The 23,858-nt window shown below is 41.1% G+C and overlaps 1 protein-coding gene across 3 annotated transcripts in view; it reads right to left on the bottom strand.

Annotated features, from left to right (window-relative positions):
• SNX24 (sorting nexin 24) overlaps positions 1-23,858 on the bottom strand; it is a 165,166-nt gene that overhangs the window by 59,305 nt on the left and 82,003 nt on the right. For all 3 annotated transcript variants that reach the window (XM_057541622.1, XM_057541623.1, XM_057541624.1), the window contains exons 2-3: positions 19,125-19,208; positions 4,587-4,691 (exon numbers count right to left, since the gene is read on the bottom strand). In XM_057541622.1, the coding sequence (XP_057397605.1) occupies positions 4,587-4,691; positions 19,125-19,208 (189 nt within the window). The remainder of the gene's footprint in view (positions 1-4,586; positions 4,692-19,124; positions 19,209-23,858) is intronic.

Here is a 23,858-nt window from a genome sequence, read left to right as displayed (position 1 = left end):
CAGCCTCAAATAAATAAATGAAGCCACAGCTAAACCTCAACCTTGCTGACCATTTGTTTTTTCTTCCTGTAAGATTGTGGGCTTCATCTCTGATGTACTGAAATGTTGCCAGGTTATGTCTGGCATTAGAGGGTTTCCTCATTCGTTGTGCTCTGTCCTTATGGAACCTTGTCTGTGTAAAGTCCCATATCCTCCAGTTTGGGGAAATTTTCAAATGTTTTTTCTTTTGATTACTCTCTTCCCTACTTTTGTATTTTCCCCTCTTCTTTCTCTCTGGGCCTCCAGAATGAAAGAGGACATTAGACTTGAATTGGTCCTCTGTGTCTCTTGTCTTCTGTTGTAACTTTTGTCTCTGTACTCTATGGAACAGTTTCCCAACTAGAGAGAGCAAATCCTGAATGTTTTCAATTGGAGAAAACAACTAATTCTAAGAATTCTCATGTGCTCTCCGATTGTTCCTTTTACATAGTATCCTAGTGTCATCTTTTGGATGTAATACCTTTGAGAAGCTCTCTAGATATATTAAATCAATTTTTAAGATATATGTTGTGTTCTGAATTATCTCCTTCCTGAAGAGTCAGTGCTTTCGTTCATCTTGGTCTTTTTCTTCAATGCCTGGTGATCCCTGGTTATCAGATCTCACTGCAGAAAGCAGCTTCGGTGGGTTTCCTCTGCTCGTAGGTCAGTAGGAGTGCTCGCCACAGGCTTCCTTCTGAGTGTTGAAAGACATGGTGGGCTTTTCCTTGAGGTAAGGGGATGGGGAGGGGGTTGTCAACTTGGGGGCCCTAATATCCACATTAGAAGCTTTAGCTTTCTCAGCCATCCTGTTTAGTATTTTGTTGTACTGTTTCATTTTCAAGAAAATAGTCTTATGAATTTTTTGGCGTGGTCATAAACATCTGGATGTATTCTGTACAGAATAAGTGGCCTGAGCACCCGTCCCAAGTGTACACCTTGAATGACCCACGTGTGTTCAGTTTCACTGCTCACCTCAGCCTCGGCCTCACCTGCCAGCTCTAGGTCCAGAAGCTCCCTCTCCAGCACAGCTGTGGGCGGGCTATCTCCCGCACCCACCGCAGCTCTCATGGCTGAGCTTGGGCCCTGCTTTTTTGCTTTGTTGCATCTATTCACATTCTCCCAGAACATTCCATCTTCCAGGAAACTGTTAAAATGTTTTCTTCCTTTGATGATGCCATCTTTTCCTTGCCCATCCACCACCTAATTGTTGGGGTTTATTCCTTTTTAAGTGTTTTTTTTTTTAATGACTTCTTTTTTTTAAATAAATTTATTTATTTTATTTATTTATTTTTGGCTGCGTTGGGTCTTTGTTGCTGCGTGTGGGCTTCCTCTAGTTGCGGCGAGCGGGGGCTACTCTTCGTTGCGGTGTGCCGGCTTCTCATTGTGGTGGCTTCTCTTGTTGCGGAGCACAGGCTCTAGGCACGCGGGCTTCAGTAGTTGTGACGCACGGGCTTAGTTGCTCCGCGGCATGTGGGATCTTCCCAGACCAGGGCTCGAACCCGTGTCCCCTGCATTGGCAGGTGGATCCTTAACCACTGCAACACCAGGGAAGTCCCTCCTTTTTAAGTTTTTATACTTTTGTTTCAGTGGGGTCTCGGGAAAGGTGGAAAGTCACTTCAAACCAGGAGATAAAACTATTATATAAACCATGTCTGATGGTCAAATCAGTTTGGGAAAACCAAATTAATTTATTCTTAAGATTTTTGTTTCTATGCAGATGACTTAACACAGAAAACAGATGTATACTCACAATTTTCAAAGGATTCTAAATATTCAAATCAAAGATTTTTAAAAAATTCTATTGATCAAGGAAGTTGGGGATAGCCGATTAAATTGTGATGGTTTATGATTATATTTTCCTTTACTTTTATTATTATATCCTTAAGAAAAACTCTACCTCAAGTCTCAAAGTTTTCTCCTGATTTAGAAAATCTACAATGTATAACAAAAAGAGCCTACACTGGAAGTTAAGAAACTAAAATTCCAGTCCCATCTCTTTAACTAATATACTTAGGAAGTGAGGCAAGTTTCTTAATTCCACCGGACTTCAGTTTCTCCATCTCTAAAATAAAAGAGTGGTGTGGGCTAACTTAGGAAATGTGTGTTGAATCCATCCATGGTCTAGAGTGTACTAGTTGCTTCTTGAACAAAAGAAAGAGTTTTCTCTGGCCTTTCCAAGAGCTAATCTGCCTGTTTTATGGGTGGTAAACTGAGACCAGAGGGATGATCATGAACTTAATTGAAGGGCAGGAGACAAGCGGGACTAGATAAGGTCTAAGTTCCCTGTGAGCTTAACATGCTATGGCTTGAGGGTATTAATACTTTCTTAGGTTTACGGGCCTGGACAGGGCCATCCTACGTACCTCAAGCTGAGACGGATTCGCTGCACGATAGTGCCTGCTGAGAAGTGCTAGTGGCACTTAAACTCAGGGGTTCAGACTGGTGCTGAGGGTGAGTGGGATTCTAACTGGAGTTACAAAGGTGAGTAGAAGGAACAGTGATAACTGCCTTACTTCCAAAGAGACTTAAACACCAAACGCTATCAAGAAATGACACCTAAGCCAGGGTTTTCTTTTCACTGGGGGTCGATCAAGCATCCACACTCATCTTTGTAACTTCCATTCGGCTCCCAGGGCATGCAAATAGAATCGGGGGAAGAGGGGGAAGAGGGAGAAGAGAAAAAGTGCCCTTGAACTCCTTCAGGACTTAACTGACAACAAACTGAATATTAAATGCACAAGACCAAACAAGCCCTCTCAGTCCTTCAACCACATCTTTCAAGCTCTGTTTCTGAGAATAGAAAATTCTAAGCTCAATTTGAGTGTCACTGTAAACTCCTCTCTATGCCAGATGATTTTACCCATATATTTATATCCAAAGTACAAACAACTTAAAATGTTTACACTGAGTAGTAATGGGAGTCATGTGTCAAATACAATGGCAGGAAAAAGAGCAAAGCTTTCTTCAGAACTAAAGCTTGAAGATATATAATATCTGTGGAAAATCTGACTTACAAATTAGAATGCATTGTTTACCTATTCCATTTAATTATAGAGAACATGCATTTTTACCCTTTGCATACAACATCTAATGTCTCGTCTTTTGGTTTGGTTTTTCTCTGCAGTGTAGCCCGAGGTTCTGGAAGTCTCATAGCTCCATATACAGAGTCTCAAGGCACATGGCCACACAGTTTCCTGTCATTTGTGGCCTCCACTTCTTTTAATCTCTCACTGCCAGGGAGAGGCAGTGAAGGATCCATCCACCACACCCCAAAGCAGAAGAACAAAGGCAGTGAAGAGAGCCCTCCTCTGTGGTTCAGAGGGCCTCCACATGTCAGCTTTCCTATTTGAACACTGTAAAGACCAAGAAAACTGCAGGAGACCAGGGATGGACTCTTGGCATCTTTCTACTGAGAGACAGTCCTGTGAACTGATTGCTAAGTACAAGCCTGTGGCGATAGCTTCTCCTCAGCTTCTAGTTACTAGTCATTCAGGCACAACCAACCAGAAAAGCTCTGTAGAGGACATAGCATATGGCTTCACACAGTCCACAGTTGCCCGCCCAAATAAAATCCACCAAGGGTTAACGCTGAAGGGGGTGAAGAAGATAGCAATGGATGAACACAGTCATGGCTGCCAACTTCTTTGACACAACATGTCTTGGATAGATCATCGCAGTAAACTCAGAACTCCGAGGTGATGTCCAGCTCTTCATTTTTTGAGAGCCAAGATTCCCCACCCCTTCCCTCCTGGCCATGCTCACCTCAGTCAGTCTCATGCGTCAGCCCCTCAAGTGGACTCAGGTGTCCTGGTGAACACAAGGCTCCCACAGCCCCCCAACCCTTCTCTCAGCACTTGCCTCACGCAGTGATCTTTGGATTACTGATGACTACACTGAATATTCACCTGAGGCCACTAGCCCTTTTTGTTTTAAAACTCAGAGAAGCTGACACCACCTCACGCTTTCCTTTTGCTTTTTCTGTCACTTGGCAGAGAGACTGCTTTGTCTTATCTTACTTAGGTAGTTCTGTTTGCTCCTCTTAGCTATAGAAAAGAGCATCCTCTGCATTCTTTTAAAAACATACATTTTAATTTTCAAAGAAGTTGGCACTTCAACAGAAGTAATTTTTATATACTCGTTCTCAATTTGATTCCATAGGTGTACCAGCCAGGCCCACTGAAAATGCAGTTTCTCTCATTATCTCCCCAACACTCAACACCTAAAGGCTGGGAATGCTATGAAGAAGCAGCAAATCTTGGAGGGGAAAACAAAAAACAGAAAGTAATTTGTCGGGCTGAAAAAAAAACAAACAGACCCCTCTGCATCGGTTTTTACTTTTATACTAATTTTTCACTTCCTGAATCCATATAATCAATTTTAAATAGAACTTAACTAAAGCTAAAAGAACCAACCAACAACATATTTATAATTTTAAACTTTCTTGTCACTCAGAATGTTTGGTTGCTTGATATATTCCGTATCTCACCCATAAGTTCTGAGAAAAAAATATTGAGATATATGATTCTTTAAGCTACAATACATTAATTGAGGATCTAAACACATCTTACCTGTAAATATGTTTCCAAACCTTGTCGTCGTTGTTCCAAGACTTTTGGAACCCAGTTCCGAACATGTTTGGAAGGGATTTCTGGAGTTTTAATACATTTCTTAAGCTATAAAGACAGAAAAAAACATAGAAAATCTCTTTTAATTATAACGACATTATTTGAGGGAAAAGCCAATAAAAGGAAGTGAACCACTGCTATCTCCAATAAAAAGATAGAGGAAAATATATATACACTGAAATTTCATCAAAAATTCTTTCTTTAGCTATCCTAAATGTTCAGGTTTCAGGACAAGAGTTCTGTGTTTTGGTAGTTGTTGTTATTGTTATACGTCATCTGGCATTTCAGATGGGAATTATTTTTCCTGAAGAATTAAGAGTTCAGTAAATGAATTATAAAGGAAGTAGAGAAGTTTATAATTTCCAAAAGCAATTAATACAACAAAATTTTAGTTGGAAGAAGTACTTTTCTGATGAAAAGTCTTTCCACATATTTTTCCCATAAAAAAGGAAAACAGAATGCAATTGTTTATATCCATCATCCCTGGAAATGCCATATGAACTAGACCACATCATATGGAGAGTTTCTTAAAAGTTCTATTAAAAAAAGTTCTAGGGCTTCCCTGGTGGCTCAGTGGTTGAGAATCTGCCTGCCAATGCAGGGGACACGGGTTCGAGCCCTGGTCTGGGAAGATCCCACATGCCGTGGAGCAACTGGGCCCGTGAGCCACAGCTACTGAGCCTGCGCGTCTGGAGCCTGTGCTCCACAACAAGAGAGGCCGCGATAGTGAGAGGCCCGCACACCGCGATGAAGAGTGGCCCCCACTTGCCACAACTAGAGAAAGCCCTCGCACAGAAACGAAGACCCGACACAGCCATAAATAAATAAAAATAAATAAATAAAAATTTAAAAAAAAAAGTTATATTAAAAAAAGTTCTAAAAAGAAAAGACTGATCCTTCCAAAATTCCTAAGCATTAGGTCTAAATTTTGTTCATGTTCTCAGCTAAGCCTTTCTGGGCAGCAGTCTTAAGGGACTATATAGATAAAGGAAAATTCTATCGGACGTTGAGTTAGAGCTGCCTGTCACAGGTGCATCCTACCACATCCGCATCCTAAATCTGTGAATATTACCTTACAGGGCCAAGTACTTTATATATCTGATTAAATTAAGTGTCTTACAACGGAGAGAGTACCCTAGATTATCCAGGTGGGCTCAATGTAACCGTAAGGATCCTCATTTATCGGGAGGGAGGCAAGAGGACCAGGGTCAGGGAGAGACTGGAAGATGCTACATGACTGGCTTAGGTGATGGAGGAAGGGTCATGAGCCCCGCTGACCTATGGAAGCCGGAAAAGGGAAAGGAATGAATTGTCTCCTACAGCCCATTGATACCTTAACTTTAGCCCAGTGAAACTCAATTTGGATTTCTGACCTTGAGAGGTATAAGATAATAAATTTCTGTTGTTTTAAGCCACTAAGTTTATGCTAATTTGTTACAGTGGCAACACAGACAAAGCTAACACACTGCCTCTAAAATGGAAAGACGTTTAATGCTCTGAGTAAAAAGTTGGAAAACTTAACTGAGACTGCTCCTTTACTACACGTGCAAAGAAATGGCATAATGACCTCTAAGAAAATGCACACAGCTAAACCCCAGCATCTAAAACTGTAATAGGGCTTCCCTGGTGGCGCAGTGGCTGAGAATCTGCCTGCCAATGCAGGGGACACGGGTTCGAGCCCTGGTCTGGGAAGATCCCACATGCCACGGAGCAACTGGGCCCGTGAGCCACAACTACTGAGCCTGCGCGTCTGGAGCCTGTGCCCCGCAACGGGAGGGGCCACGATAGTGAAAGGCCCGCGCACCGCGATGAAGAGCGGCCCCCGCACCGCGATGAAGAGTGGCCCCCACTTGCCGCAACTAGAGAAAGCCCTCACACGAAAAACTAAGAGACCCAACACAGTCATAAATAAATAAATAAATAAATAAATAAAGTATTAAAACTGTAATAAAAGAAGTTCTCATACATAAGCATATCTTCATTAACCATTGTAAGCTGAAATTTGTTGCGCACCATGAAAAAGGGGTCTTTGTGCACTTCAGAGATGAGCACTTGTAGCTCAAGACATTAGGCTGAGCCCGTGCTTGCCTTCTCCCTCCACACCTGAAGCACCACTAACAGAACACTGTGAAAGTATTAGCTGCAAGCCCAAATCTATCCTCCTTTTCTTCCTCACCAAACTCCTAAATTATTGTAAACAATACTGCATTCAGCTAAATTCAGCTTAAAAAGCTAAATTTCCCACACCCCCTTGCAGAGAGTGGAGGCCAAAGGTAATCAGAAGTCACTGAGAAAAGCGTTCCATAAAATCTCTTTTAAAGTGGAACAGACTCAGCTAGCTGGTACCTTCTATACTACTCCCCTTTCACCCCTTCCTGCCTAGAATGCGACTATGATGGCTGGAGTTGCTGTGACCATTTGCCACCATGAGGCAACTCTTAGGATGGAAGACAGGTGCCCAGATGACCAAGCAGAAAAAAGGAGTCGGTGCCTGCACACCGCCTGGAGCTGCCACAACACCCCAGACTGCCTGCCTCTAGACTTGCTTTTTAAGAGGAAAAAAATAGCCCCCCTCCCTCTTTTTTTAAGGTTACTGGTATTTGGACTTCTTGTTTCATATACCTGAATTCAGTCTTAGTAGATATTAAAAAAAGAAAAAGGCCAAAGGGAATAGGTCTCAGAATAACACAGAGAACAGGGCAGGGAGGAAGGGACAATCACCAAGCAAGAGATTAACAGCTTTCTAAAAGACGGAAAGCAGGAGCACGATCTAAAGAAAACACTGGAGCAGAGAAAGCCCCAGCCCAGACCTCCTCAGGAAGGGACTACAAAGGGTCTGGACATCAATCTTCTCAGCAGCCTGAGAGGCTCTGTGCTCAGGACGGGCATAAGAGGAGGAGGGAGTGGGAAGAGGGACCAGCCTGTGCCAAAGACCACAGCGATGACTAGCAGCCCGGTGTCATCCCTAAGCATGCACACCCTCACCCAGTAAAAAGGGGTCAGTGTTCCTAAAGAAACTGAATGAAGTGTCTGGGTTGAAGAAGGGTATTTGCCATTCTAGTCATTCTGGGTTTCATGGGGTCCCCAGCCTAATATCTGCCTCTCTACCCTCATTCCCTATAATGAAGCCCTTAAGTTGACACACCCTACAGAGGGACCAGACTTATGTACCCAAAGCAGAGGAACCAGTGACAAATACCCAGAATAACTGGATGGGCAGTCAAAGATCACTTTCATAGGAAAGCCAGCACTGTGGAAGAGAAAGGACAAGAAAAACAAATGGAACAGCTAATCCCAAAGGAAACAGAGAAATCAAATAACAGAAGAGATCTTTAATATCTGCGGGGAGATTTGAGAAGATATCGCGTCTATAAAACAAGAACAGGTTTTAAAAAAAACCGAGAACAGGTTGCTATGAAAAAGAAACCATCAGAGAAGAAGAAAGAGATTACAGAAATTAAAAAAACATGACAGAGAAATAAAAGAGGTAGAATATAAAATGATGGAAGTCTCTCAAAGTGTAGAATAAACAAAATGAGAGAAAGGGTAGGTGAAAAGATAAAACACATATAGGATTAATCTAGGAGATTTAATATGAAAGTAATAAGCCTTTCATAAAGAATAGAAGACATTTTCAAAGAAAAGCAATTTTTATAGGACCTAATATATGTCTTCAGATTAAGGACCTACTGAGTACCAGCATAATGTATAAAACAGGATCCACATTTACTGACATTTATCTGTTGAGATTTCAGAATATTAAGGACAGAGAGAAGACAGAGGGAATAACATTAGTTGGCAAACAAAGGAAGCAGAACTGCATTGGCAACTGACTTGTCACCAGCAACAACGGTTGCTAGAAGATCAATGCTCCAAAGATCCAATTTGACATGGATTTTTATAACCAGAATATCATCAATTAAGTGTGAGAGAAAGTTTACCTCCCATGTCTTCTTTTACCGAAATTTGAGCATGTAATTCCGGAAAACTGAGAAATTAAACCAAGGAAGAGGAAAAATAGGATCAGGACTCATAGCTCTACCCCATCAGCATAAGGAAGGGAAACCCGAGGGCAGCTGAGCACAGCAGGCCTAGAGAACTATCATTCTAGGTGAAAACAAAAACCTCCAGGAAGAAGGTTGATTCCATGTAGCAGACAGTATGGAGAAGATGGATGAATTCAGGATTTGTTAAAGTACATTATTCTTTTGTCTATCAGAAAAAATACATTCTAGGGTAAACAAAGAGCCCCTGAAGAAGGTCATGGAACAGAAGACACCGAGCTCCTCTTATGTGTTAGGAACACTCCTGCCTTCATGGGGCGTGCATACCGGGAAATGGACAAAAAAACAATAAACATGTTAATGAAACAGGGTGAGGGCAGAGAGTAACAGACGGGGGTGTGCGCTGGGGGGCAGCTGGGGAAGTGCCTGTGTGAGGTGAGAATGTCTCAGGAGCCACCTGAATCATGCTGGGAGGGAGCCAGGTTAGGAGCTGGAGAAGGGACACTGCAGCAGAGGCAGCAATGGAAAGGGAGGGCCGAGCCTGGTGTTCCAAACTCAGCAAGGAGGAGACGGTTCAGAAAGGTGCAGCATCAGACACACAGTAGGGCCTTGCAGGCTGCAGAGGGAATCTGCCTATCATTTTACATGGGAAGCAAAGTGAATGTCTTAAGCAAGGGAATGATCTGATAAAATTTTTACTTTAAAGAGCTCGTGCTAGATTCTATGAACAAGATGGGCTGTAAGCGGGTGGAGGAGACCAGTCAGCAGCTCCTGCAGGAGTCCAGGCAAAAGAGGACAGTGGCGTGGACTACGGCCGTGGCAGTGGAGGTGGGGAGAAGCAGAGGCTGCAGAGTATGTGGAAAGTGGAGGTGATCGGAATGACTCCAAGGCTTTGACTGTTTTAGGTCTTTGACCTCAGCTGGCAGCGCCCTGTTTACTGAAAGGTGGTAGAATGCCAGGTTTAGACTAGGTGGCAGAGGGCACTATTTATCTCCCCACATCCACTGTCCCTCTCTTCTGTAGAACCGAACTCCTGACTTTGAGCTAAGTACATGACCGCCCAGAATAAAGAACACATCTCCCAATCTCCCTGGAAGCTATGTGTGGCCGTATGACTGAATTCTGGACAAAGGCAAGTAAACAGACATGGCTATGCAACTTTCAGGAAGTGTTCTTAAAGGGAAGGACTGTTCCTTCTTTCCTTTCCTCCTTCCTGCTGGCTGACTTGCCCATGTAACGGCTAGACCTGGAGCAGTCACCTTCCACCATGAGATGGAAGCCTTGTGTGGAGAAGAGGGAAACCACAAGAGGAAAGCCTGGGTCCCTGAGGACCATGAAACTGCCACACCGGCCTTAGATATTTATGTGAGAGAGAAATAAAGGTGTATCTCACTGTTAAGGTCACCATTATTTTAGTTCTAGCGTCACTTGCAGCAAAATCGAATACCACAGTGGGGATATGGCTGATACTGCAAGCTGCCTATCCAATATTCACTCCCTCCTTCTTGTAAAATAAAACAAAACAAAACAAGCAAAAAAACACCACTGTCATTCAGAGGGCCAATATGCTAAGCAAAAAATCTTGATTTCCCAGGTTCCTTTATAATGTGACAGAGTTGTTAATGAAATGTAGTTTAAGTCCACTGGGTAGGGCTCCTGTTTTCCTCAAAAAGAGAAACTGGCTCTTCTTTCTGCCAGAAATGTGGAAACAATGCCTGGAGGGACAGCAGCTATGTTGTAACCAGAGGGTGAAAGTCACATGCTAAAGTAAAGATGGTGAAGCGGAAAGATAAAAGGAGCTTGGAACATAGATATTACAGAATCGATACATCAACTTGGACTGCCTGCTTTTAGTTTTCTTGCAATGTGAGAATTATTCATCTCTCACTTGTTTAAGGGACCTAGTCAAGTTTCTATTATATCCAACCAAAGATAATCCTGACGCAAAGGAATCAATTGTTCTGTTTTGGTGATTTCAAGTCAGAGATGCCCAACAGGCATCCAAGTGGAGATAATTTGCAGGCAGTTGTGTATGAGTCTGTAAACTGGGAGTGAGAATATCTAAGTGGTATTGAGAGCCATGGAACTAGATGCCATGACATTGGGAGTTCGGTACAGATGGAGGAAAAGGTCTGTGAGGGGCAGAATCCTGAGAAGCTCTCAAGATGCTGCCTCGTGGTGTGCATGCCTATAAAATTCCTTCCCTTGGGTCTGGATAGGACCTGTGAATGTGGTAAGATAGTCACTCCTTTGGTTGGGTTACATTACACAACGAGACAGGCAATCCCTTGATCAGGTCCCACTTTATGAAACCCAGTCCCGGCAGACTGCTGGCTTTGAAGAAGTGAGCTGTGCGTTATGACAAAGCCACATGGCTAGGACCTGAGGGTGGCCTCGAGGAGGGGAGAACCACCCCTGGCTAACCGTCACCAAGAAAACAATGGACCTCAGTCCTACGACTGCAAGGAACTGAATTCTACCCAGATGAGGACATGACAACATGAAGAGGACCCCAAGCCTCAGATGAGATCACAGTCTTGGCAACACCTGACTTCAGCCCGATGAGACCCTGAGCAGAGAACCCAGCTAACCTGTGCCCTGACTCCTGACCCACGGGAACACTGAGGTAACACATTTGTGTTGTTAAAGCTGCTAAATTTGTGGCAATCTGTTACGCTGCAGGAGAAAACTAATACAAAGTCCATGGTCTGAGACATCCAACTCTGAGGGGCAGGGAAGAGAGGCAGGGCAAACAGTGAGGAGGCAGTGAAATGGTAAGTTGAGTCAGCGAAGTGTTTCTAGAAGGGGCATGATCAGACTGTGCAGAGCGATACTGCAAAGTCAAAGACACTGGGTAAAGAAGAGCGGGAAGTGGGAAGGCAGAGGCTCCTCTTCCCAGGAATTATACTGAGAGGAGAGCAAGGGGGTGAACATGGGAGGGAAGCATGGGGTCAAAGGTGAGTTCTATTTCGTTCAATGGGAAATACTATAATATATTAATGTATTGATTGGACTGATTCAGTATTGGGGGAGGGGAGAGAGAGAGAGAGGAGTAATTTATGATTATCTGTAAGGGAATAAATACATATCTCATCTCCACACTATTTGAGGTATTTCTCAAACAAGAACAAAGCCAGAAAATGCTAATTACTTGGAGGTAAAAAGCTTATTAAGTTTCACTTTAAACGAAAAGAAACTTCTTGAACACTACTGAACCACAACATTTCTTACATTTCAGAATAGAAAATCAACTCCATTATCTGTCTCTCTCTCCTTCTTATAAAAAATCTTGAAGATATAGTACTGAAAAGATGTTTCCTTTTTATTTATGTCAGGAGTACTGAGGGAGCCGATCATCATAGCTGCTGGGCTCGGTGACAGCGTTTGTAGGTGAGTAATGAAGGGCTCTAGATGAGGAGAGACAAACCCAAGACAATATGTCTCCAGGAGGGCTCAGCTGCTTACAAGATAAATACCCCTCTGCCACTCCATCCGGTGATTAACTGCGTCCAGCCAAACGGCCTTTCTGATCCCCGCAGACAGTGACCAGATTCCACGATACCACAAACACAATCCCCTCTGCCTGGCATGACCACTCCCTTCCCTTCTCATACTGTTAGAGGAGCTGACACAGAACTTACTCCGTAAAGACCTGCTGCATATACGTTGGTGATAGCAACCATTTTCCACCGAAAGGAACAGAGATACTTTTCCCAAGCACATGAATAAAAAGATGAAAAAGGGAAAAAAGGTTAAGGAAAGACGTGGGGGACACTTGCGGTAGCATTCAATCTTTTAGTCCATGTTGTCGCCCTACCTCCTCAGGGTTCCCTTTAGAGACACTTCACGAGGTGCCGTACCCCTGGTTTAGCCCCATACGGCAGTTTTTTGGTTCTTCTGAAATGTGGACTTCGTTAAATTAAATATGAGAATGCAATATTCTACTCAAGCCAAAAGTAGGCAGTCACAAGAACTCATTCATTTAGGAATGAACCAGCACCATATTTCCTTGAAACTCTTGTGAATAAAAGGCTGGGCTGGAACTGACAGCTGGCAAGGCAATGCAAACTGGGCTCAGCAGTCTGCCATGCAGGGAAGGCTTTCCTCTCCACACCGGGGAATGGGGCCTTGGGAGGGAAGCTTCTTTCCAGGACCCCCATTGACGGTGCAAGTTACCTGGCTGTAGCGGGGCGCAGCCTGTGGTGCAGGGCAGGGGGTCACAGAGAAAGCTCTCACCCTGTCACAGCCTGGGCCTGAGCTGTGAGGAGAGCACCCTATAACTTTTTTTTTTTTTTGAAGATATTCTGCTGAGAGTGACCAGAGAAGAACAGGGTGGGGATCTGTTCTGGTTTCAGTGTGGTGCTGGTGTTTTCCCACCTGGTACTGGCAGAGCTACGAAACAGGGGCAAGTGTAACCTGGGGTTAGACTCACAGTGAACTAAACTCCCACAGTAGGAACTGTTCTTGTTGACCAAAGCATTCCTCCAGCAATTCATAAAAATGCATAATATTCTCCAAATATCCCATTTGCCAAATACTTATTTAATACCTAACAAGTGCCCAACACTAACAGACAGTGAGGAAGGTACAAAAAATAAGACATGGTCCCTACTTTTACTTATTTATTTCCTTCTAGTTTTATTGAGATATAAGTGACATACAGCACTGCATAAGTTTAAGGTGTACAGCATAACGATTTTACTTACATAGATCATGAAACGATCATGTACATGAATCGTTATGTACAGCATAACGATTTTACTTACATAGATCATGAAACTAGCACAGTAAGTTTAGTGAATATCCATTGTCTCATCTACAGATACAAAATTAAAGAAAAAGAAAAAAATCTTTTTCCTTGTGATGAGAACTCTTAGGATTTACTCTCTTAACTTTCATATATAACGTACGGCATTGTTGATTATATTTATCATGTTGTACATTACATCCCTAGGACTTATTTATCTTATAACTGTAAGTTTGTGTCTTTTGACTGCCTTTATTCAATTCCACCTCCCTCTACCCCCCGACTCTGGTAACCACAAATTTGATCTCTTTTTCTATGACTTTGTTTGTTTGTTTTTGAAGTGTAATTGACCTACAACACTATGTTAGTTCCTGGCAGTGACCTGATATTTCTATACAATACAAAATGATCACCAGGATAAGTCTAGTTAAGGACATGGTCCCTAGTTTTTTAAAATATATCTTCTAGTTAGACAAAGCTTAGGGATAACTAAGTTTTAATTATCTCAGACGTTTTAAATTTAAGTAGAAACCTCCTAAATGGAAAAGGAGTTCCAAGAACAAAGAGATGAAGGAATAAAAGAAACTCACATGAAAGAGGAAGAACCTGAAACGTTTTAGTTTTGTTTGAATAGATGAGAACACAGAGGGAAGGACATTCAGCATGGCAAAGACAGAGAGGCAGTGATTTTCATATACTGGGGTGACGGGGAAGACTGGCTTGGCTGCCACTAACTTTTTCTTGGGAGAAGCAGTGAGAAATAAGGCTGGCCAGTAAAGGGGTTTGTGGTAGACAAAATCATGGTCCTCCCAAAGGTGTCAACATCGTAATCCTTGGAACCTGTGAACGCATTGCCTTACAGGTGTGATTAAATCAAGTATCTTGAGATGGGAAGATTATCGTGGATTATCCAGGTAGGCCCGATGTAATCTCAAGGGGGAGGAAGAGGTGACCGAGTCAGAGAGAGGAGATGTGATGACAGCAGATGTGACGATGGAAATAGAAGCTGGAGTGTTGCAGTTGCTGGCTCTGAAGACAAAAGAAGGCAATGAGCCTAGAAAAGTGGCAGCCTCTAGAAGCTGGAAGAGGCAAGGAAAGTGATTCTCTCCTAAAGCCCCCCAGAAGGAACATAGTCCTGCCAACACATTTAGAGTAAGATTACAAATGTGTGTTGTCTTAAGCCACTAAGTTTGTGATGATTTGTTACAACAGTAATAGAAAACTAATGCACAGTTTAAGATTACTGGTCTCAAAAGTCAATGTCCATGATTTGGTAGATAATACAGACACATTTCAAGGTTTTTGAGCAATAAAATGAAGATGAAAATAGTGCTCTAGGAAAATTGCCTGCAGCAGAGGATGAATAAGAAGACAAGGATGAGAAACAGTTAAAGAAATACCTACATAAAGTAGCAAGACTCTGGACTGAGATGGTAGGAGTACAAAATGAAAAATTAAATGGTGCTTATTATAGAAGTTTGGAAGAATGAATCAACAGGACTTGCTGACACCCTGGAAGTGAAAGATAAGAGAAAGGTAGGAAAGACTTCCAAGGTTTCACACCTTGTGTCTTCAGTGTGTCATGAAGGGGGAGGTAGGGAAGGTTGTGTCTAAGAGATGCCTTTAAAAATATAATGACACAACAGGAATTCTCAAACTTCAACAGGCATTAAGATCACCTGGGATGCTGGTTTAACATGCAGATTACTGGGCTCTATCACAAAGATTCTGATTCAGCATGCCTGGTGGTGCCCAGGAATCTGCAATTTAATAAATACTGTTCGGCTTCAGGTCACCCAAAGTTCACACTTCAGAAAGTACCAATCTAGAAAAACTAAAAGAAAGTGAAATCAAATACTTCCAGAGCTCTGGAAGAAAAACTAATCTTACATAAAGTCTGAAAGGGTGAAACTGACATATTAGAGACCATAAAAATGTAAAACTTTTGCAAATTAAAATAAATATCACAGCCAAAATTAAAAAGTCCATGGTGAAAAATAGTTTCATCAAGTGGCTAATATTTTATTAATAGGCCATGCAAACTAATGATCAAAAACAACAGAGACCCTAGCAGAAAAATGGGAAAGCACATAAAGAGAATTCCAAAAAGAGGGACTACAATCATAAACTTAAGAAATACCAATTAAAACAGCAAAAAGGCGACATATATTGCTTGCTAAATACATATCATTGGGGGGGGGTAATATGCAAAGCTGGTGAGATACTTTCATGCTTGCTGGTTGCATTACAAATCTGCTATAACCATTTTGGAAAAAAGTAATTTGGTAATATATAACTGGAGCTGTAAAAATATCTATACTCTTTAACAGAGAATGCTTCTTTTGTAATCTAGCTTAAAGGAAACAGTCTTGAAAATGGAAATAAAAGTTAGATGTAATGAAGGCTATCAATCATTAGAAGTTGACCATGCAATGCACACTATTTCATTTAGTCTGGAAAACAGTCTTGTGAAGTTAGCACATTCACTGTTCCCATATTAAAACGGGGGAACCGGAGGCACAGAAAGATCACTCAACTTGCTCCACGGACTTAAGAGGTAAAGGCAGGCTCAGGAACATTCTGCTGCCAGAGCTTCCACACTTAACTTCTACACCCTAATTACCACCATGAAGGAACCCCACTAGCACAGTAGCATTTGTTCCATTAAAAAAATGCAAGAAAAGAAGGAAAATAGCAATTGTATTAGCATAGCAGAAATATATGTTGGTAACAAGGAGTTATTTCTCCTGTCCCCAAACTTTCTGCAAGATTTAGCTTTATAATCTAAAAATCTAAGCTTACTTGAGGGGACAAAAATAAAGCATATAGGAAAAATAAATAAATAAAACTCTTGAATTTTTCCAAAAATTAGAAAGAAATCCTAAGAAAAGTGTAGAGGATGAGAATATTGTTTTCATACTTCAATATCAAAAATTGTAAAAGCTTGGGAGAAGTAGTAATCATCAAGAACTTCAAACAACCAGATGAACTGTCAAATGGGTAATGGTTTTAGTTTCTGCCTCAAAATGAGCCTGACAATAAGCCAGGAGGCATTTTTGTGTGTTTGTGGTATATGGAGATGAGCCATGCAACTACTATTCTAAAGGTACAAAGCACTTATTAATAGTTCCTATATGATTTTAGAATTAACTTGGGGACATTGGCTAAAAACTTTAACAAGTGTAACGTAAAGTGTAAGAGAAATCAGGACACTGGCAACAGAGCAAATGGCATCCATTGCAGAAATAACTGAATATTCAAAAATATTAAACAGGAAGAGATTTAACTTGAATTTAAAGGGAAGATATTTCATGTAAAAACAGGACATTCAAAGCATGTCACAAAATTCAAATATGGAAACTGGGGTACCAAAATTCTAATAAAAGGATAAAGTTGTACAAGGTGGCAGCAGTAATCACTAAAGCTTGTGTATTCTGATTAATTTTTTGCCCATTTCAATCCTCCTTAACACACAACTTTACAGTCAAGATTATAGATTTATGTTTATTTTTACACCCTGCCATTATTTGTACTTAATTGTCTTTTATAATAAGTTACCTTTTCACCAAATCTAATACAATTATAAAATGGGACAAATAAAGGAGACTTCTAGCAGCCCCTTTCTGCTCTATAACACACAAGATTTAGTGTCTGCCAGCTAAAACTCTGCCCCACAATGTTATTTTTTTCTCTAAGTCCCTGTAAGGATGTTTTAACGAGGCTGCCAAAAACATGCAAAATTGAGAGATCTGAGAATTTCTCCTCTCTTAATTCTAATAGACTTGATGATATAATTTTAAGAATAGCTAAAATTATTAGCAGAATTGCAGAAGTTGAGAGAAGAGTCCTAGAAAATCTAGAAATTTTTTTTGACTGTGAGAATCTAAGAACTGCCTGTAATCACTGGGGAAAGGGTCCTCTTCTGCAGAAGAAAATAAATCGTATTAGAGAAGAGAGCAGAGTGAGTCACCCTCCACTCGTAAGAAGCATGGGCAGCCTCTTGCCCAGGGCGGGCCTAATTGGCAGTCACCCAGCTGTGCCTCGTGTGGAGTTGGTCCCCAAGTATCTGGTGGGGACAGCTGGGCTGTGTCGGGGTAATGGAGACCTGGCAGGTTAGGAAGGAGGCTTGCAGGAGACAGGCTGCCTGGTCCAGACTCTAGCATCAGAGGCTGGGGAGGGGGAGGAGTTCTGGTTTTAATCCCATTGTACAGACTTATTTCATGAGGTACCCAGCAGAAATCTCTCTAGAATCCGTTTCCTCGATAAACAAGGGAACAAAGCCAGAAATCCTTGAGAAGGACGTGAGGCCCAGACTCCATGTTTGTTTCTCTTTGAGGCCCCGGGTTGAGGGGTAGGGCTTTCGTAAAGTCAGCTGGCAACACCCAGCCTAAATCTGTATTTCACCTGTGTTGCTCCTTTCGGAAGTAAACCTGGATGTGACACAATTTTAACTGGAAAATTCAAGGTAAAGTATCCCTTGCCATCCCAATGGAAAAGTGTACAGATAACTGACGGCTCCTCTTTAAAAGAAAACAGAGGGAAGGAGGCTCACTCACTTCTCAATAAAGTGAGTTTTTGCTTTACAGTTTTTACAGTAAAGTTTTTACTCAATACTCTATTCTCCTGACTACCAAAAAGTAAGAAATTTTAATTTTAGAAAATGCTACAGAGCTTTTAATACAGAGTAAGCACACTATCACATCATTTATGCACTGACATTTTCCAGAAAATTTAAGCGGTCCTTAAGGAAGTTAAAAGAATAGATTCTTTCTGAACATACTTACTCAGTATCTTTCCACTAACTTCTTACCTAACAAAGTAACAAAAGTGAAGAAACTGAACTGTGCCGTACATTTTGTATATGTGTGTGTATAAATATATATATTCGTATATAGGAAGTATATATATATATATATATATATACACACATACACATTATATATACACAGATGTGAATATATATGTATACAAAAGAAAAAATGGTAAACCTGTACTAACTCATATGTGGTGATTTTCTGGGCAATTTCATGAGGTATTTCTAGTTATTAAGGTAATTTCATCACCTCAATACTAATTTATAACCTTCAAAACATTAAATTTTGGTAGAAAATAAAAATTATTACCTCTTCTACTTTACTGACCATGTCTCCCAAAACTCAGCTATTCCTTTTGCATTCTTGTTTCTTTTATCAAAGGCTTTTAATAAAAGGGATCTGAGAAATGAAACACCAGTCTTATAGAGCGGCCTTTATAATTCAAAAGAAGCTATGATCCCCCTTTACATGATCCCCAAGCAGTCCTTGAATACATGTGACATGTATATTTTTTTCCATGTATATGTAACTATAAGTTGATTTTAATAAATTTCTTCCTGTAAAATGATCATTTCTTTTTTTTTTTTTTTCCTTTGTGTAAAACACATTAAGTGTATTTTATGGATAAAATAGGGTCTGGGTCTTATTCTTTCTGAACCTACAATACCCAGCACAGTATAATACAGACAGCTTGCTGTCACACATCTATTTATGCAAAAGATCTTAACAGAAAACCCACCTACTCTGAAAGCACACCTTGAAAGGACGGAACAATTTATTTTAAAAGGAAATTTACTTCGTGATAAAAGAAGTCAACCTGTTCCAAGAACTATTAAAGCTCTTAGAAACCACAGAAAGCAGGCTTAGTGTTACACCATCTGCCTTATAGAGAAAAGGGTGGGTGGGGGGAAGTTACCTTTTTGTGCAGGGCATGAAATTCGCTGTACCTTTTTTCAACAAAATGTTTTCTTCCATTCATTAGCACTTCTATCTTAAACACCTAAGAAAAAAATAAAAAAGATTAATTCCACCAGTTCCAAACCCTCAATTGTCTGATGTGGTAAGTTTGTGACCATGATATATTTCATCCCTTTAATTACAGTAGCTGATCTCCCAAAACCCAGAAGGCTCAGGAGACCCTGGCCCAACAGCACTGATTAATGAGCCCTGGAGCCAAATGCTCACTAACAAATGGCAGTATCCCCACAAACGTGTCTAAAAACAGTGGCAACTTAAATGCCTTAAAATGCTCCTTAACTTTTTAATCAGAGAATCCTTCTCTCCTAAAATTACTTCACCAAATGCATATGATGACGCTGAAATACAAGTGTCATGCCACAGCGACAGTCGGGCAAAAATCGCAGGCCCACGGCATTGCGTTATGGGTATTTCAGTGCCGGCAGTGCTGTGTCCTCTCTAAGACAAGAATGCAAACAGTAGTGCCTTTTAGGTTAATTTCTTCCTAACCTGCATATTCATCTCCAGTCTCAGCTGGCTAATTCTGCTGTTTGCAAAACAGGGAAAATGTAGTAAAGGTTCATTTTCCCTGCGTGATATGAGTGACAGCTTGTGCTCCCACCTCCAGGAGGTTGAAAGGCCAGATGAGAAGGCTCTCTGGGTGCACTAATTAGTAGGCACTAACATGACACTTTCTTGATTCTTAGGTCAGTGGGTCAAGACGGGGAACAAGGGATGAGGAATATTATGAAATGCTCATGAGAACACGATGTTAAAGTGGGTGGGGGAAGGCTGCTTGACAGGAGCTGAAGAGAAGGTGCTCTGTTATTTCCTAGAGTTTGTCTTTGACTCCTGCTTTGCTGAGCGAGAGTTTGCCATCACCAAGATGAAGCGGAATTGTTCCATGACTTAGTAAGCCTGGGTTCCCATTTCAATTGCCCTTCCGAAGAAAACGAAACTAAAGTTGAGGTCATGTGACACTGAAGAGTGTTAAAAGCAGGCTTACTTTAGCCCTAAAAAGAGCTACTTAAAGTTAGAATATGAGATATGAGGTCACACACCTTCATTATGAAAATAGATCTCTATGGCTCTATATTTCTGCCTTGTATGTAAATATGACTTTTTTGGAAAGCCAGAAACTATATCATCAAACATAAAATGTGTTCATATTTTTGCACTCCTTCCAATTAGAAACAAAATCTTCTGTTCCATGACTCAGTTTAAGAAACCTGCTTTTATTATAGTGGTAAATTTTTATCAATTTAATCAACTGTTTTTTTCCCCAAGAAATCCCCCTAAAAAATACTTTTCTTTGGTGAATTAGTGAAAATATTTTCTTCTAAAAACATATGCATATGCTTCAAACTCTCGGATATACGTACATTATTTTTTAGAAAAAAATTTTGTTTACTAGTTCACTAAAGAAAATTATTCTTCTGCAAAGACCGTTCAAAGCCAGGAATACAATGAGGAAAGCACCCTGAGAAACACCAACAAAAGAAGCACAGCTTCAACTTGGGGGCTTGGTTAATAGCATACAGAGCCCTCTTTTTAGTGTCAGGTCCCAGATTTAAATCAGGACAATGTGGGAGCAATGAAAGTAGTTTCCATCTGCTGAGCTACATGAAATAAATGAAGTTACGTTTCGAGCCCAGTTACTTGAGGCTTCATCACAAAAACCATCACTTTAATTGGCACGTTTGCTGAAGAATCCACAGAAGGAGGAGAAAGTTGAAGACTCGGTAAGGTTCAACCTACTAGGTTGCCCCTCAGGTGCCCCTCCTGAAAGCCACGGATAAGACACATTACACAGCAGCTGTCTCATGGAATGTCATCCCTTCTATCGACCAGATGGCTCCATTACCAAGGTCCACAGTTACTTTTCACAATTGCTAAATTCACTTTGGGTGCAGGGCGGGGGAAGTATTATACATACACACACGTGCACACATAGCAAAAAGTATGTGATAAATTTTAATTCTAATATTTTTATTATGTTGCCATTTTTAAAATGCACAATATACCTAATACTGTTAAGACTTTTTTCTTTTAAATTCTGAGAAAACACCTTGGAAAGGAAGTTGCTTAATCAGAATTTCCATGGCAATATGAATGAAGCAAGAAATGGAGTCAGTTTAATAAATCTTATGTTCCTAAATTCCATACCAGACTTTTTTTTTTTTTAATAGTTTCTGATACATGTTTTCCCTGCTGCCAGGAAAACCCTCTTCTTTCTTGGCTTTCCTGGCAAGCTCCTAGTAGTTGTTATCTACCTCTAACGTGGGGGCAGCAAAGGATGATGTTTGGAAAACACGCAGCACAGTATCTGGCATTCATTCATTTAATTATTTAACAGATATTTACTGAGGGACTACAATGTGCCCAGGAGTTGTTCTAGGCTCTGAGGAGTCAGCAGAGAAGAAAACAGAGAAGAGCCCAGTCTTCGTGTCTTCCTGGAGCATACATCCTTTCTAGTGAGGAAGGCCAATCATAAACATATAAACAAATATGGTAAAGTCGAAACACATAAAGTGCAGTGAAGAATACAGCAGAGCGATGAGACAGAGCTAGACAAGGGTGCTGTTTTAGACAGTGTGGTAAGAGGAGGCCCCTCTGAACAGAGGGGCAGTGAGAGGTACAAAATCTAGAGCGACACCAGGAAAACGTGTAACGAGAGTTGAACGTGGCTGCCTCTGGAATTTCAGACCGGGGGTGGGTGGACAAGGGCTATTTGTTTTTATTCTTTTTAAAATTTTTTTTTTTAAATTTAAGGTAGAGCTTAGAGCAGGGTGATCTCCACTTCTGGCCAAGATAGAGTAACAGGGAGCAGTAACCCTCCCACTTGAAACAACTAAAAAACTGGACAAATATGTGGGGAAAGTGACTCTTAAGACATTGGACATGAGGAAATGAATGACAGCGAGAGATGGGAGACAAGCGGAGTGAGCCCTAAGGTTACCCCAGGCAGAGCCATGAGGCCCCCTGAGTCAAGGACAGGGAGGGGAGAGTGAGGGAAAGCCATAGCGATTCGAGTTCCCAGGGGAGAGTTTTGGAGAGGAGTGAGCTGCACACAGAGGGAACTCCTGAGACCTGTCAGAGGTCTCCCTCCAGCATTCAGCTGAATCCTCAGCAGCACATGAGACTGGGGAAACTACCCAAGGACAAGAAGAGATTAGAGAGAGCAGCGCTCAGAGCTTAGACACCTGGGCACAGTGCCTGTTCCCAAAAGCCAGGGTAGAAAACCTCTTAATTCATGAAGTGTTCGTTAGAGAATTCAGAAGGGTCTTGTCTCAGGAGTGGAGCTAAAGTAACGTAGACTAAAAGCTCTTTTAGTCCAGAGCAACAAAGCTTAAAAGCAAGACCTGAAGAGAGCAAATTATTTCTGAGTAACGTAACCACATGCCAGAGCGAAGCTCAAGAATATTTTTAGGAATATAAAAATATTCAGCACCCAAACAAGATAAAATGTACAAAGTCTAGCATCTAAGCAGAAAGAAGCAAGAAAATTCAACTCATAATGAAAAGAAAAAACAATCAATAGAAACTAATCCAGAAATGACACAGATGATGAAATTAGTAGACAAAAGCATTAAAATCGTTATAAGAAAATTTCTTATGTTCAAGAACCTAGAAGAGGGCTTCACTGGTGGCACGGTGGTTGAGAGTCCGCCTGCCAGTGCAGGGGACACGGGTTCAATCCCTGGTCTGGGAGGATCCCACATGCTGCAGAGCAACTAAGCCCTGTTCGCTACAAGTACTGAGCCTGTGCTCGAGTCACAACTACTGAGCCCACATGCTGCAACTACTGAAGCCCGTGTGCCTAGAGCCTGTGCTCCGCAACAAGAGAAGCCACCACAATGAGAAGCCCGCGCACCACAACAAAGAGTAGCCCCCACTCACGGCAACTAGAGAAAGCCCGCATACAGCAACTAAGACCCGACACAGCCAAAAATAAATAAATAAAATACATAAATTAAAAAAAAAAAGAACCTAGAAGAAAGGTTGACTATGTTAAGTGGAGGTATGGAAGCTATAAAAAAGACTTAGACAACAGGTCTGGGTCCTATTGAGGAGATAAAAAATGTCTGTGATTTAAAAAAAAAACAACAAACACTGGATGGGATTAATAGTGGGTGAGACACCACAGTAGAAAAGGTAAGTAAACTTAAAGACCTGGCAAGAGAAACTGTACAAAACAAAATAGAGGAGGAAAAAACTAAAAGGTAAATCAACAGAGCATCTGTGAACTATGGGATGACTTTACACATCAAAATGCACGTGTTATTGGAGTCCTCACGGTAGAGGTGAGACGGGGGAGAGGGGCTGGGGAGAAAGACAAATATATTTGAAGAAATCTTGACCAAAATTTTCTCGATTTGATAGAAACTATAAACCCACAGATCCAAGAAGACCAATGGACCCAAGCTCAAGAAACATAAAATAAAAAACAAAAATCCAAGGCAAATCAGAATCAGATTGTTTAAAACCATTCAGAAAGAGAAAAATCTGAAAAAGCAGCCAGAAAACAGAGACAATACATAGAAAAGGAAGAAAAATAAGTTTGAGAGCCAATTTTTCAAATATTTCTATAAATAACCAACCCTATAAGAGTGAGTCAATGCATATATACTTCAGTTATGTAAATATGTTCTATGTAAAGTAGCATGTACAAAATCAATGTACAATTCAATGT

The sequence above is a fragment of the Balaenoptera acutorostrata genome, chromosome 2 (genome assembly GCF_949987535.1).
Source record: "Balaenoptera acutorostrata chromosome 2, mBalAcu1.1, whole genome shotgun sequence".
NCBI classification, from domain to species: Eukaryota; Metazoa; Chordata; class Mammalia; order Artiodactyla; family Balaenopteridae; genus Balaenoptera; species Balaenoptera acutorostrata.
Note: the sequence above shows the minus strand (reverse complement) of the source record. Positions and strands in the feature narration are given on the sequence as shown.